Source organism: Larus michahellis, chromosome 1 (genome assembly GCF_964199755.1).
Source record: "Larus michahellis chromosome 1, bLarMic1.1, whole genome shotgun sequence".
Classification (NCBI taxonomy): Eukaryota; Metazoa; Chordata; class Aves; order Charadriiformes; family Laridae; genus Larus; species Larus michahellis.
In genome coordinates this window covers 192,960,981-192,977,516 of record NC_133896.1, presented here as the reverse complement: position 1 = coordinate 192,977,516, position 16,536 = coordinate 192,960,981, and the positions used below count along the sequence as shown (strand labels likewise).

Sequence of the window (16,536 nt, the reverse complement as noted above, 5' to 3'; positions counted from 1 at the left end):
GGGATGACTATCAATATAGTTTAGTGAACTTAATGTAATAGTTGCCAAAATAAGTGAAAAACTGTTGCAACTTAAAGACGTTACTACAAAAAGGACCTGCTAGGTCTGAAATTCTGTTGTGCTTTTTCAAAGTACTGGCTATAGCTGCTAGACACTATGTAAAACCTTTACATTTGGTTATATCACCAGGTGGTCTTAAATGCAGTTGTTCATGTCAAGCATAGTTAAATGGGTTCATGAGTTTTAAGTGGTAGTTTTCAATCAACTAGAAAGGTAAATAGCTTGATGTGGAAATACTGTGGATTTATACACTTACCCTTTTTTGTTTAATATAGTAAAGTGGCTTTATTAAGAGTTGAAATAGCAAATATGACTGCAGTCTTAACCTCATACTAAATGGCTGAGCTAGGCCCTTCTTTAGAATGTTACTGGGAAGTGTTTGTGGGACTTCTTGAATCTTGCTTTGCTGCAATAAGAGGTCCGGCAGCGTTAATTGTCTGTACTGGTGGGGTTTTTATGCATGGAGATTTGAAGGTTATCTGTTAATAACAATGGGAGGAGAAAGAAACTGATTATTATGAAGGGTTCCAGATAATTGGCTTTCTCAGCTCTGATCCTGTAAACATTCAATGCTTATTTGTTTTCTCATGGTTCTGGGTTTTTGTGGAAATGTTTACTGACAACTATCTGCTATTCTTAGAAATAATATTAACTCCAAGAAGGGCTTCCCCGAGGGTATAGTTCTTAAGCTCTTCACATAAATTGTTTAATATTCTTTAAGTTTTAACACTGTTTTGACTCATAAAGCTTTTTTTTATTCTGTAGATGGGCAGGTGGATATATCTAGACCCTTTGGACCCCAACCTTGGCACAGCTGTCACAAACTTATTTATGTCAGGCCAAACCCTAAAACTGGGGTTCCTATAGGTCATTGGCCTGTTCCTGAATCCTTTTGGCCAGATCAAAATTCTCCAACGCTGGTATGTACTGAAGTTAGGTAAAGCAAAGGGTCTGTTTGTAAGGGAATGTTCCAGGATTTCCTATTCACTGATTTTTTTATTATTTTCTTTTTTTAAATCTTGAGATACGTACTTCGTTGTAGGAACTGTAAAAGCAGTGTGACCCAAGAATGAAAGACACATATGTCCCGTGTTGCAGTTATCTTGGATACATTACTGATGAGCAAATAATACTATGGGGTTTGGTTTTTAGTAACTTTGAAGCATTAAGAAGCTGCCTGTAACTGATCTATTTGTCGACCTAGTATGTGCACGTAGTGTTTCTGTTTGAATGCTGTTAAAATAGCAAACCAGAAATAAGGTGGCACTTTGATAATACCCTCTCAAAGTCATTGCCTTGCAGATGGTATTAATAGAAGATAGTATAATCTTCCCAATTGTGAATCCTTGTAATAGTTATGTCTTCATTTCTAGCAGGTGAATGTAATTTCATCTGCTGTTTTGCGGTATAGCCATACCTTCAGCTTGTCCCAAATAGAGTCACTCGCCTTGCCTTTTTAAATGCTATCCACAGAATTAATTTTATTTGTTCTTTTTTGTAAAAAACTGTATGCCACTACCTTTTGTTTGGTCTGAGAACTAATCATTAGTATAGTATAATGTATTTTTGTATTTCTGCTAGTCTTTGAAAATCATTGACGTAGAAATAATACCATGGTATAACTGTTCCCTACTTTCGTGATGATTTTCATTGAATTTTTTTTTTTCCTGACTAGCAAACTCATTGAACTTTCCATAAATTTTATCTCCGTTGTTTGAAAAATATATAAAGTCCTTTGAAATACAGGTTGTTGAGGAGTGATACAAGTACAAAATTTTAGTCATATTTATAGGTTTGATATTGCTGGCATCTGTGGCCACATTCATTGAAGGATGTGGATGCCCTTCTGAACTACAAAACAAGCTAGCATATATGAATAAAAGTAAATCTTCTATAGTTATTTAAAATCCAAAACATTGTGTACTTGATATTAAAAGGTTGCTCTGTAGGAAAACTGTCCTGTGTACTCCTTGTAGTCATTATCAACGGCATATCTGTCTCCATTCACTTTATAGAGTCAGTACAGTTTATCTGCTACTGCAGATCTTGATTGAAATTGCTGAAATAGATCTTGCCAAGTGAAGAGTTGTTGAACTAAATCTGCTAAAAACATGAGTTTGACTTACCCAAATGGTGAGAAGATGAGAAAAAAATTTTCTCTCGCTTGTAGCATGTATAGCTCTCATAACTGCATAAAGCACTGGATTATTGCATGTGTGGCTAAATTCCTGTTGTCATCAATCGGAATTCCACATTAAACCTTCCTTATGCAATTTTGGGGACCTAAGTTTGCTGATAGTGTTTCAAGACTTGTATTTCCTTACTCTTCTGAAAACATAGTGTTAAAACTTAGCATATGTTGTAACACTGGTTTGCTTAAGAGGCCATAGTTAAGATATTTTTCTTTTCCTCCCTGTTACCTGATCCACAGTGGAGCTGTCTCAAACAGTCCTTCCATAACAACTGTCTCGTGTACTGTAGGTAATGATACTATCAAGATTTTCTTAAATGTATACGGAAGTCTGCTAATAATTATGTTGGCAGATCAACATGTAAATGGCTGCTCCCATTGCTCTGTGGTAAAAATAGTTCTGCTGTCCAGCCAAGGGTTATTGGACTTCTCAAGTCTTAGCATTCAACTTCTTTTGCAGCCTTTGTATTTCTAGTATAACTGCTTCATGGCTTGGTCAAAAACTCCACCACAACTGTTTATTGGAGGCAACTTCTTTGAAGAGAATTGCAGTTCCTTCAGTTGGTTGAGCCTCCTGTTTTGTGTGCACTCGGACAGTACTCCTTCCTCAGAGTGGAGACACTCAAGGCAAGACCAGCTCTGTGGGCAGATAACATTTGTGTGGCTCATCCTAAAAGGAAGAGGCTAGAGCTTATAGACATAGAAAAATTACTTTCAAGGTGAGATGGTAGGGAAGGTCCAAGAAACCCTGTGTTTCCCTAGTTCATCTTATATATTTATTAGTTACCTTCTTGTAAAGACAGTAAATTGAAGGAGACTTCCCAGTTGAGCTATTCCCCAGATTCTAGTGGCCTTGGAGGAGGCTTAGGGTAAGTATAAGAGTTTACGTTCCTCTCCTGAAAACCCTTCAGTGGAAGGTGTACAGCTCCAATTTTCACCAAGCACAAAAAATCGTCTTTCCCTTTCAGCAAAAGAGATTTCAAAAATGTTGTTAACTTACTCTTGAAACTCAAGGCACAAAGGCCTTTTCCCTGTGATGAACATTAAAATCCAAACACTGAAGTTGCTTGAATTTAAATATTTTTTCAGAGGTCTAGTTAAAATGCGAGTTCTTCTAAAGCTTGTTTTTTCCGAATTCATGCTGCTCTTGGTCATTATAATTCAGTTTGAATTTTGTAACCATTAAATTTGCCAAGAAGGAAAAGTGCTGGAGGAAGTCAGCTAATGCAAAAGTACAGTGCCTGCTTCTGTGGGGGACAGAAGCGTGCATGCCTCAGAGTAGCACTGAAGAATTTCTTTTGGTCTCCACTGGGATTTACTTCCATTTGCAAAGTTTTTTGTGAATATGCAAGAAGTTTTACTTGCATACTGTTCTAGACTTACTAGGTAAAATAATTGGCGTTTATTTAGAAAATAAGATTCCTTCAGATTTTAAGACAGTGCTAACATCATATATTAATTGCTTAGGACTCAATGATAAGTATGAATCCTGTATTGAGTAGGCTCCTTAAATATGTCTGTTTTTAAAGAATCTGTATTACTTTAGTTGTCATAGCACAATTGCATTTTAATTGTCGTGCAGACTTACTAACAGTGGAATGCTTATGTTTAGCCACCTCGCACATCTCATCCTGTGGTGAAATTCTCCTGTACTGACTGTGAACCGATGGTCATTGACAAACTGCCTTTTGATAAATATGAGTTAGAACCTTCACCACTGACCCAATTTATCCTGGAGAGAAAATCCCCTCAAACCTGCTGGCAGGCAAGTAGAGTGCATGCTGAACTGAGGTTATTTATAGAATGCTGGTTTTTATAGACTTAATTTTATAATCAAAATAGGATGTAAAACTTCACACAATATTTTTGATTTCAATACAATATACTGTGTTTTATTGCAGGTATATGTGAGCAATAGTGCAAAATACAGTGAACTTGGTCATCCTTTTGGTTACTTGAAAGCTAGCACAGCGCTGAATTGTGTGAATTTATTTGTGATGCCTTACAATTATCCAGTCCTCCTTCCGCTGCTAGGTAAATACCACTTCATAAAAATTTTCTTAGGTGGTAGGCAATTGAAAAATTGATCTCATCTAAATAGATTACTGCAGTTAATGCCAGTATTAATCACACACCTGTAGAAAGGTAGAATGTTGAGCAATGTATTGTCATCAGTAACTTGCTTCACTTGTCACCAATTGGCTGACCTTCGTGACCCAGTCTCAATGTGTAACATGATTTACTTAATCATCATACTTTCAGGTATCTTTTGGTCTCACTTCTTTCATTATTTTCAGAGCCTTTTTTCCTAATCTGTTGTCTCAGTTACCAATTCAATTTGATAAGTAATTCATCAGGTGCCATCTTTTGGCTGCAGCATTAATCTTGTGTGTGTGTTTATTTAGTTTAGTGATATGTTAAAATACATATATTAATTTAAGCATTCAGGAATTGGCATTTCTTTGAGAGTTTCTTTTATTAGAAAAGAAGGTACAATGCTATGTAGAAATGTCTTTCATTTTGTCTCTTTTTGTAACCATCAGATGACTTGTTTAAAGTACACAAGGCAAAGCCTACGTTGAAGTGGCGACAGTCATTTGAAAGCTATTTGAAGACAATGCCTCCATATTATCTTGGGGTAAGATGACTTACTGTGTTAAAATTTCTATTTTGTGATATAACTGTATTTATCTTTCCATTATGGGTGTATTCGCTATTTCAAGTAGAATGTGTATTTAAGAAAGAATAGCTGAACTTCAGGCATAATGATACTTACTGTTTTCACTGGAGTTCTGTGGAAGGCTTGAGACATGACTGTTATGAAAATTTCATTAGCTGTGACTCGTATATAAATGATATCTCTGTTAATAACTGATTCTGTATGAATGGACCAATGCTTTAAAACAACAAAAAATGCTGCCCTGAAAGTCTTTATTTTTCGTCTTTCCTAACTTTGAGGACCTCAGGTTTTATTTGAAATGGATACAGTTAGTTGAAGTATGTATACTACGCTTGTTAAATATGACTGTACAATATATTCCGTGTTTCAGCCTTTGAAGAAAGCTGTGAGAATGATGGGAGCACCAAACCTTATAGCTGACAATGTGGAATATGGACTTAGTTACAGTGTCATTTCATATCTCAAAAAGTTGAGTCAGCAGGTAATGTTGAAGCAAAAGTGCAGTAAAAACTTATTCTAATATCAGGATAATCTTAAAATACTCAAGTTCGAGGACTTTGAAGGAAAAGAGAGCAGAAAGATGAAGTTAATACTTTCCATAAGCAATTAGCAAAAAAAGGCATTTTTGTTTTCTGAATTGAAGGGAAACTTGACATTTAAATATAGACTTTATAGACTGGACTATCAAGATAGATATGGAGGTACAAACTGATATTTTTTTGTATTTAAAGAGCATTTTTACTTGTACACACAGTTATATAGTTTTGTCCAAAAGAAAACGTGTTGTCTTACCTTAGATGTTAAAGATGTTCTATCATTTTTTAAGAAACTAGAGATTTGTACTTTGTGCATCTGAATCAGAAAGTGTCCTTTCTTTGGCTTGTGAAATTAAATGGAAAGTGTTCAGTAAACATGAAGTAAACTGACATAATTCAGAATCGTAAATAAGGATACGGATGTAGAAGTTGCAAGTGACCTTTTGAAATTGTTGACTGTGTTCAGAATAGTGCCCGTATCTTTGACTAGTCTCCTGCACCAGCTAAAGCATTTCTGCCCTGCTACCTCCACTTTTATTTTGTTGAACTGTGCATGTTAAGCTTTCTTGTTCAAGATAATAAAATGATGCAGTAGGCTTGAAACTTCAAGAAACAGTAGTGCGAGTACTTGTAACTTAGCTAATGAGTTCTTATGGACCAGCTTTTTCTTAAAACATTAATATAAATGATTATTTGAGGAAGCAAACCTCTTAAAGTTTGCAGTATATCGTATTAAATCATAGTCATATTGCTCAGTATTCTGTGAACTCATCTCTCAACGTAGACATCTTAGACTCCTAAAATGTAATGACATGCGCTGCAAATTGTACTTAAAGCTTTTCTAACTTGTGAAAGGCTTTGCCAGTAGAGACTCAGTATTCTTAATAAGTACATATTCAAATTTTGAGTAATCTACAAATTTACGTGAATCTGCAAAACCAATGTTGGCAGGTGTATTACTAAATTACTTTTGGCTCTTTGTTCAACTGTATTCTGCCAAAAAGCTGGTGTTTATGAACATGCTTAATTTTGGTACAAATCTAACATAATATTGGGGGCTTAGGTCTGTCTAATCAAACAGAATTGGGTATTACCATGTATTTCATATTTATTAATGTTATGACTATTCGCATTGAGCTTTAAAATAGTTGATACCATTGTGTGACTGATCGCAACTATAGTTGTGGGTGAATCGGTCTTTTGAGAGGTAGTGTTCAGCTGTTATCATAGCAAACAATCTGTGTGAGTACAGATAGATTTGCAGAGAATTACTAGTTAAATCATGGCATTTTGTGAAAATAAAAGCATTGCATGCATATTGGTGCTTAGATACCATAATGGGCAGCAGAGGAGAAATATGCAGAAGACCTAGGCATGAACTGTTCACTATATTTAAAATGGTAGTAAGCATTAAGTGGTTATGTATTTAAGCACTCCTTAAGCACTTATCCTGGTTATGGTCGTCATAGTGTGTTAGCACATTGTTGAATCTTCTAGGTAGGAATTTAAAATGAATAAGTCTGACTAATCCTTTTAAGAGCATATTGTCAATTTTATTTATTTATTTATTTCAAATTAAGGCCAAAATAGAGTCCGATAGAGTCATTGGCTCTGTAGGCAAAAAGGTAGCGCAAGAGACTGGAATTAAGGTCAGAAGCAGATCACACAACCTGTCTATGGCACATAGGAACGATTTTCAACATCTGCTACAGGGGATTACTGGGGAAATTCCTCATAGACCTCTAGACCTCAATATGAAGGAGTATGCTGGGTTCCAAATAGCTTTGCTGAATAAGGTAAGCACCACTGTGTGTAATGTTGTTATTTTCAATATACTTCCATTGAAATGCTAGATACTGTTTCATACACGGTATTAATTGCAACTTTATTTACTGGAACCATAGGATTTGAAACCTCAGACTTTTAGAAATGCTTATGACATACCCAGAAGAAATCTTTTGGATCAGTTAACACGAATGAGATCTAATTTACTGAAGAGTACTCGCAAGTTCCTCAAAGGGCAAGATGAAGGTTAGTTAACAGTTTATTTTTTTGCCTAACTGTGATATGATTGGTACTAAAAAAATGAAGACTGTAACAAATAGTGTAGTTCTTTAAAACTTACTGGATACTGCATTTAAACTGCATGGTTTCTTAAGTTTTTTTTTTCTCCTTAAATAACTTACTGGAAGAAAAAATACTGAAGATAGAGAAGATGCAGATTCACTGCATCTTCTGAAGAAGACTTGGAGAAGCCCACTGAAGACTTGGGCTTTTACATAAGATTCTTTGTTCAGTTTGTTTTTTCCCAACTTTCATGATATATCTGAGAAAAAAATCACAGGGCAGTTCTGAACATTATGATCTCTCTCCGTAGAAGTGGATTGTGAGCAGTGGAAAAGTAAGTTCGCTCTCTGGGTGCTGCCAATGTGATTCTTTTGCCCTTTAGGCCAACAACAAATAGTTCAGTAGTCTGCTAATTTATTCCTTTACCTTTCTGCTGTGTCTTCTGGCAGTGCTTTATGGCATCTTAACAAACAGAAGATCATGAAATAAGTGGAGAAAATGAGAAGGGCAACGCAAATCAAAGTGTGTGTTACATTAGTCCTGCCACTACTTAGGTCAGATTAACGTCTGTGATCAAGTGATAATGTCATGTGAAATGCAGAAGAGTTGCTCTTTGGGAGCACATAAAAACTAATGTTAAACCACATAAAAATTAAACCACATAAAAACTAATGTTAGGGTCTTTTCTGCTATTTCTGCTAGCATATGTTTTGCTTGATGAAAGGCTTGGCAACTTTAACTAAATCCATAAGAAGTTCAGAAACAGGTCCTATGGATTTTAAGAATTTGTTGATTCCAGTGGTCAAAAATCACTGTTGCTTTGCGAAAGTGCTAGTCTCAACAATTAAATTTTGTGTGGCTAAAATGGAGCAGAGTTATGTCAAAGCTGTATGCAGCACGGCATTACTACTTTGCATTAATGTAGCTTTTGTTTGTAGTAATGTTTTAGTTATTTGTTCCCAGTCTCAGTTATTTCACCCATCTGCCCTGTTGAAAAGTTGTGGGACACATTGGAAAACTAACATCCATCCACTATTGCTTATTTCTGTGTCGTAATGATAAATGTACAAGATACATACTGGTTCATTTAAGCAAGTTTTCTGCACTCAAAACACGATGTTAAAAGTACCACTTAGGCGAGAATAATGGTGAGTTTTGCACATCTGTTTTGTTAATGCATTTGATAAGACTGAAAACTGGAGGTGTGAAGTGGATGTAGACTAAATTCTCATAAGGTGAGCAGTATCATATATTAATAAACCCTTCTGTTATGACAGATCAAGTTCACAGTGTACCTATAGCACAAATGGGAAACTACCAGGAGTATCTAAAACAAATACCCTCTCCGCTTCGAGAGCTTGATCCTGATCAACCACGAAGGCTCCATACGTTTGGAAATCCATTCAAACTGGACAAAAAGGTGACGTTTCTCTAATGCTTTTTTTAAAAATGTGCTAGTGTGAGTGCTATTGATCGGACCATTCAAAGAGCAATGTATTGGAGAAACACTTTGAAGTATTTGGAAAAGTAGTGCTTACAAGAAAGTCTCAGAGATGTTATTCTGTAAATAGTAACCTATGGAGGGCAGTCTTTACCGGAAACCAGTATCATGCCTCTGAATTGCATTGTAAACGAAATATGTGTATCACTGCGGTGTAGCTAATACCTAATCACGTTTCCTTTACCAAACATCCCATAAAAAGCTTCACATAACTTTGACAGCATGGACTCTCCCCTTTGTCCAGATTGGTCTTGGACTTTACCAAATTACCAGTATCATTGAGAGCTCTTATTTTTGAGTCATTTTGCAATGACTGAAAAGGAAGTTTGACAGCCCACTCGATTGTCTTACTTGGCAGACTGTTGGATAAGGGCCTTAAGCACATTGGTTTAGTCTAGGAAGTTTTGATACGGTTTTCCTGTATTACTTTGGTTGACAGTTGAGAATTCAGTGCATGATGGCATGTAGAACATAGTTGCCTTATAAACGGTAAACATCATAACATCAAAGCGTTTGTACTATTTTATATTTTGTGGTTTTGGCTTAAAGTTTAAAAATTCTCCCCATTAAATTACTTACAGGGAATGATGATAGATGAAGCAGATGAGTTTGTATCAGGACCTCAAAATAAACATAAAAGACCTGGAGAACCAAATATGCAAGGGATTCCGAAAAGACGTCGTTGTATGTCCCCCCTGCTCAGAGGTCGACCGCAAAGCCCTCCGGTTGTGAATAACCACATTGGAGGAAAAGGGCCACCAATACCAATCACACAAGCACAGCCTGACCTTGTTAAACCTATTCCTATTCACAAAAGTAAGTGAATCTCCATCATCTTTAGGGAGTTTTGTTTTTAACTTATGCAAAAAACTTGTTTATATGGAAATACCATTGTCTAATTTCCCAAATATGGCAATTTTGTCCCTCATTTTTTTGAAAATGAAGTACTTAAGTGTGTGTCTGGGCTTAATTACAGAAAGAGTTAATGTAGTCCTCCAGAGAGAAGTCTCTTTCATATGAACTTCCCCGTATAAACAATGTATTTCCTGTATTGGATGAGGAGACAACGCAAACAGTCAGAAGGGTGTTCTTCCTTTGCCTGGGAATTCAGATGCTCAAAAAGTATCACAACATGAAGTTCATTTGAATTTTGCTGTAGTGCAGTGAACTCAGTTCTCATAGTGCGGAGTTGAGGTGCTGTTGCAGGTCTTGCTCGCTGTTCCGCACTAAAGTAAACTTTGTCAGTTGAATTTAACGGGGAAAGATAAGCAGTTCATAAAAGCACATTTTCAGGTGCTTTTTCTTTTGGTGGTAGTCCATGTAGCAATTTCCCTTTTCATATAAGGAATATACCTGTAATTTTTTTTAAAGCCATTATTGCCAGCAGATATAGTAATGTGCTCAGTGTTACAACCCACAAACACATTTTCTGATACCTAGCGTGTACTGTAGACTATACAAGCTGGAGTGTAGCTTTACAAGAGTTTAATACTGAACTGACTTGTAGATTTCTATCAGATGATAAAGAATGTGAAACTGGCAAGTGTAATCTTTGGTTTTTTTCAGCATCAGAAACAAATAATGAGGTTACAATGGATGATGTGGTTGAGAATCATGTTACAGACCCACTTTCATCAGACGTTTTCCCGAATACTGTGGATTCAGAGTTTTCAATGTCCTCTTCTCCATTCAATTCATTGGATCGACCGGCAGCTCATACAGAGGATGTAGGCCATGAACATTTAGGGAATAACTTGAATGTTGATGGATTTTTGGAGAACCATGAGGAATCAGGTAGTAAAGAGCAAAGTACTGAAGAAAATTTGCCAATGTCTTCACCAAGCAAAGGGAAAAAAACAGTGCATTGCAGAAGTACCAGAGAGATTAATATAGAGATAAGAGCACAGATTATGAAAGAGATACGGAAACCAGGAAGGAGTAAGTATACCAAATCTCTCTTTCAGATGATTGGCATGAGAGCTAGACAAAGAATTCATATTAGATCACTATTTTAGAAAAATACTGAACCATGAGACTGAAGCAAAATAAATTTAAAGCTGAGAAGATTTTTTTTAAAACCTCTGCTAAAAACTTCCTATATGAATGATTGGAACAGTGTTATACCTATCAATGTTCATGAAAGTCATGTTTTTTGCATTATCAGTATTAGATAATATTAGTATTAGCTTGTTGGGTGTTCTGGTAATATCCTAAACCACAGTATCCTGTGTTTTTGAATGTTAGTGTTCATTTAGCAGTATGTCATTGCTATCAGCCTGGCTGACAGCAGATAGATCCTAAAAGCTAGCAATAACTGAATGAAATCTGTTACATTTCACTCAGACTTCTCTCGGATGTATTACAACAGATACTTGTATAGTCCTCTCTTAAGTAACTATGATTTTGCTCTTCTCTTTATCTTTAAGAGTATGAAAGAATTTTCTTTTTACTGAAGCACGTACAAGGAAGCTTACAAACCCGACTGATATTTTTGCAAAATGTTATTAAAGAAGCTTCAAGGTAGGTAACTGAATTGTATTAATCTTATAAAACTGCACCATGTACTGCCATGCATAGCTGCTTGACAGCTTGCTTTGCACTGAAAGTAAATAATTCCCTAGAAAAAAAAACAGAAACATGAACTTCCTGATGTGTGGTGTTTGCAAAAGCTTACCTTTTTGCCTCAGATTTTGTCATAAAAATGTTAGCAGCTGTAACTGCCAAATCACCGTAAGTGTAAATGGACAATGGTATAGAAAGAGAAGACAACTTTAGAAAATCATTGAAGTTCCGTAATTCAAGCGTGAGTTTGAAAAACTGATTTGAAAAACTGATGGAACTGCATATTACTGTGAATTAGACTTTCAGAAATAGTTGAAATTCATTATTATGCATCAACTCAAATTCTTGTCCTAAAAATAGTTTTGAGATCAGGTACGCTCCATAAAAATATGCCTCTGCTCCTCAGATTTAATTCCTGCAGAGGTATTGTAGTCCTGTCTGAGGCGGTGGAAATGGGAGGCAGTTTGTCACTGGTGTAGAGAGACTTGCTGAGGTTTTAAACCCCGCGTTGTTAATCCAGGTAGAAACTGTTCCTTACAGCATCCTTAGGCTGACCGTACTTGCTCTGCCTTCTACATGTTTACTAAGAAGAACGAAAGCAGAAACATGTGATTTTGATTGGAACCAATAGTGTTTGAATTGAACTAATAATTCCAGCATCTTGCTTGGATCATAAATATAACTGCAACTTTGAGGCTTATTTCAGAAGCCTCAAAGAATTGTCGATTTTTATTTTTTTTTTTGCCCTAATCTGGTTTTGTAGTAGTCAACTTTTTTTTTTCCCCTGTGGCATTATTAAATAAATTTTACTGTTAAATAAAAATCAAAGTAATTTAATTTTTGGATAAAACCATGCTGAGAGTTTAAGGTACACTGAGTGTTGGACATTCACACAGCTCCTCTAGCCTTCTACTGCCAGCACAGTGGGGCATATAGATTTATATAGATCATGGTCTTTCTATAGCAACAGTTACTTTATCATACTTCTGCTTGATCTGTCTTTATTGTTGTATCACCTGTCAGAGTTGTTCCATAGCCTATAGCTTATACATGCCTCCTCATGTCTGAGCACACCAAAACAATATTATTGCTCCAGGAGTCTGTGGCAGCCCTCAGTGGGGCTGGAATATTTTTGCGTCTAAAGTTAGGGTCTTTAGATCATTTGTAATTCTCTTTTCTATTGCACAGCCTCTCTATTCCAGTTGTCTTGGGTTGATTCTTTCCCTACAAAATTTGGCAGCGGTTGGGTGTTGCTGTCAGATGCATCAGAATTAAATCCTGTCTCCCACCATAGCCAACAGTTTTCTGTATCTACCGGTGGAAAAAGTTGGCAATTCCATTTTTCTTGACTGTTGTTAAACTTCAATTTTAATTGGTTTCAGTGTAGGAACAACGTAATCTCTCTCCTTCCTCTTCTCTCCTAGGTTAGATTTTTATAGAGCGGTCATTTTATCCGCCTGGATAGTGCTGCCTACAATCCCTATGTAGTTCTCTGCTTCTTTCCTTGTCCAGGCAAGCTATCACACTTAACCCTGCAGGAAACATCTTTAGGCTCTTCAGAGTTGTCAGGATAGTCTTTTGTTAACTGATAGCTGACCTTTGTAATGCCATGGAATGCAATCCAAATTTGGGATGCCTGCTCTCTTTCCCTGCTCCAAGGAACTCTGACTCTGAACACAGACTTAAGAAAGCTCTTGAGCATTTCAGCAAGGAAGTGTGTGTTTAAAAACAGTCCCCATTCGGTTCTGGAGGTTAATCCACCAGAGAGTTGTGAGGGGAGAGGAAGACTTCTAAAACAATCCACAGTTTTCAGCTTTTTTGGAAACCGACTGCCCCACAGTTCCTCTTCTGATAGCAGAAAAGCTGTCATATTTGAAAGGCAGAAATGAAGATGGGGTAGACACAGTGGATTACTTTTTTTTCCTTACAGTCGGATCATAAAAATATTAAGGATGAGGAGATACCACCTCTCAATTTCAAATTCTTGGTTATTTCTATTTTGACAAAGACTTTTCCTATGCTTAGAAACACAGATCTGGCTCAGCCTGTGTGGGTAGTATTAATGCTTACAAGGAGTCCTTATTGAACACAAGAGACATGACTTCCCAACAGATGACTATAACTTTAGATGCACTAAATGAAGAGTTATTTAGGAAAGGGCTAAAAGAAATTAGCTTAGGTAGTGGAAAGGTCTTCAGTATTTCTGGAGTTGGCATAGCCGTCCATTTATGGTCCTAGCACTAACAATAAGTGGAGGGTTTTTTTTATTCTCTGCTAAGTAGTCTAGAGCAAAACCTGACAAAACATGGGTCAAAATTCTCAAAATCAACCAGCTTCTTAGTATGAGAAATCCAATTCCCTTTTATTTATTCTCTAGACTAAGAACTTTAAGCGGCTAATACATGTAGCAAAGCCCGAAGTGTGTACCTAGACAAAATGCTGAGAAATATCCGCTTGGGATAAAAGTGCTGGCAAGAATTAATACAACCAATTTCAAAATAATAATGAAGTTTTATGCTCAATAGCTAGAACTACTAAGAAAGTTTTATTAAGGGTACTAATTTCCTAGCAGAGTGAACAGTTGAATTAGAGTCTGTTAATTACAGTATTAGTTAATGTGGTAACTTGTTTCTGTTTCCTTGAAAAAAATTACTTGCTGTAGGGTTCAGCATTTGGAAAAGAACTTTCAGTGAGATGTACTGAGGAGCTGGACATAGTGCACTGTAAAACTGAATTCATGTGCCAACAGTAATGTGAGAAGAGTCAGCAATGTGTTTTTTCCCCACCTTCCACCCGGTTTTAAGTTTCTAGGAAATGTCTGCCATTAACTTGTACAGCTACTTCAGAGGGGCTCGAAGGTATTCTGGAAAGTAACATTGCCCAGAACATAAGCATGTTAAATTTTCACTAGGATATACTTTGCTGTTACTTAAATAATTTGACTTTTACTAGAGGGAATGAGAAGGGATAATTAGCTATTTCCCAGGTTAATACTTTTCAACAAGCAGGGAGTGGTTGTGAAAGCAATGAGGAAGAATGGAGGGGAAGCAGTACTTGAAGTGTGGGTTTTCTGTGGGGTTACTGAGGAGAAGTGGGATGAGAAGGGTGGATAAGGGCCCAGAGCGTGGGTATTCACTGACATAGTAAGTGGCTGGAAATGGGAGCTTGTTTCCCCCTAGTCAAGCTGGGATTGTGGGGAAATCTGTGGTCTGGGAATTAGAGATGATGCCATGTTTCTGTGAGCCAAGAACATGGACCGGGAGGCCTGGCTGGGACTAGAGGCTTTTGCCGGGGTTTAATAAGGTCATAGGACTGAACTTGGTGTGTAGTTCAGAATAGTACTGAGTTGAGAAAGTGGGTGATCTCTTCATTGCTGCTTATCTTTGAGCATGTGTATGGCTGCCAGAGTACCGATCAGAAGTGGCTTCTCAGATGCAGAAATGCTGGGATGGGGAGGGGTAGCTGGAAACAGTAAGGAGCTGTGTGTGCTGAGGCAGGGCTGTAAGCAAAGGTGACAAAATGGTCTGCTGGTCAAATTTATGTAATCAATATGGAGTAGAACTGCAGAGACTCCAGGTATGGATTACGCCTGTACTTTCTTTAATTTCTTTCTCAAACTTTTAATGTGTATTCCTTATCAGGAAATCTGCTGTGCACTGCGTGTGTAATGGCTGTTCCTTCACCAGAACAAACTTCACTTAGCTTTTGTGAATGCACCATGAAGGCATGCAAATAATCCCTAAAAGCTGTTGCCAGCTTTAGGATTACAGTTCTTTTGGCATATGTTTTATTTCTGTACTTCAGAAATTTACTTCTGGAAACAGCAAACACTTAAAGTTCCTGACTTTGAGGGCTGAGTGATGTTCATCAACATGCTAGAATAGATTATAGTAAGCACAGTTTTGTATTCTGTCATTAAATGGAAAAGAAAGTTAGTAGTTTACCATAACTTTAGAAGACAGCGTAATAAATATATGAGGTATCTGTAACCTCCTCATGCACTGGACCTAAAATAACAACTGAAGTTTCCAGGGTTCAGTAAAAGTTTTGTGAACGATGTTTCATGTGTTACTGTGTGCATCCATTATTATCCTTTCTTTTAAATACAGGTTTAAAAAACGAATGCTGATAGAACAGCTTGAGAGTTTTCTGGAAGAAATCCATCGCAGATCCAATCAGGTCAATCATATCAACAGCAGCTAAGAAACACTGCACAGAAGAGAAAGCCACAGCAGGGCACTGCTGTCCTTACTTGCATTCATTTTTGACATGCACTCTTATCTCAAGTTCTTATACCTGAAAGAATGAGAAGCTGCTCTATAAAGTGATGAGAAAAGTATCCATCATCTTTTTTTTTTTTCTTCACTTCTGTTATTTTTGTAATGTGAAAAATATCACAAAAACATTTTTATTTAACTAAATGGAGAACTTCTTGCTTGTCATGGACTTAAGTGTCACTTTCCCTCAGGTTCTATTTTTCTTAATCCAACCTTCAAAACTATCACCTCTTAAGGTTGAACTTTGCCAAAAAGTTGCTTTGTAATTTTAAAAAAAAAAAAAGCACATACATTAAACAAGGTAATGTTTTGTATATACAGTTATTTTGGATATATTATTGTAAGTTGTATAAATGTATTTTGAAAAATATTTAAGAAAAGCACTTTTGTTATTCCATCAATAAAAACTCTATTTTAATCTTTGTGTAGGACTGAGTACAGTTTTTATTGGAATGGTTCATTTTGCCTTCCCTTTCCAGAGCTTCTGTACTCTATTATCAGTGTTAAAGGATGAAGAGCGGTTTTGTATCACTGGATATTCTGTTCTTAATCTGCGAACGAGTCGAAGGAAGCTAATGCTGAATCACAGTTACGGTAGGAAGATACCCTGTGACCTTGTGTGCTTTGCGTTTCGCTATTTGGTGACTGGCATAACAAACTGA

At 36.6% G+C, this 16,536-nt stretch overlaps 1 protein-coding gene across 2 annotated transcripts in view; it reads left to right on the top strand.

The window, feature by feature from the left end:
* The window catches only part of INTS6 (integrator complex subunit 6), a 46,358-nt gene extending 30,066 nt beyond the window's left edge, over window positions 1-16,292 (top strand). The window contains exons 8-19 of one of the 2 annotated variants that reach the window (XM_074566389.1): window positions 826-980; window positions 3,864-4,016; window positions 4,153-4,285; window positions 4,795-4,889; window positions 5,302-5,412; window positions 7,048-7,263; window positions 7,372-7,498; window positions 8,812-8,954; window positions 9,617-9,851; window positions 10,602-10,973; window positions 11,462-11,555; window positions 15,707-16,292. In XM_074566389.1, coding sequence (XP_074422490.1) covers window positions 826-980; window positions 3,864-4,016; window positions 4,153-4,285; window positions 4,795-4,889; window positions 5,302-5,412; window positions 7,048-7,263; window positions 7,372-7,498; window positions 8,812-8,954; window positions 9,617-9,851; window positions 10,602-10,973; window positions 11,462-11,555; window positions 15,707-15,800 — 1,928 coding nt within the window. In that variant the 3' untranslated portion in view covers window positions 15,801-16,292. The remainder of the gene's footprint in view (window positions 1-825; window positions 981-3,863; window positions 4,017-4,152; window positions 4,286-4,794; window positions 4,890-5,301; window positions 5,413-7,047; window positions 7,264-7,371; window positions 7,499-8,811; window positions 8,955-9,616; window positions 9,852-10,601; window positions 10,974-11,461; window positions 11,556-15,706) is intronic. The other variant, XM_074566398.1, reaches the window with a different exon arrangement.
* The last annotated feature ends 244 nt before the right edge of the window (window positions 16,293-16,536 follow it).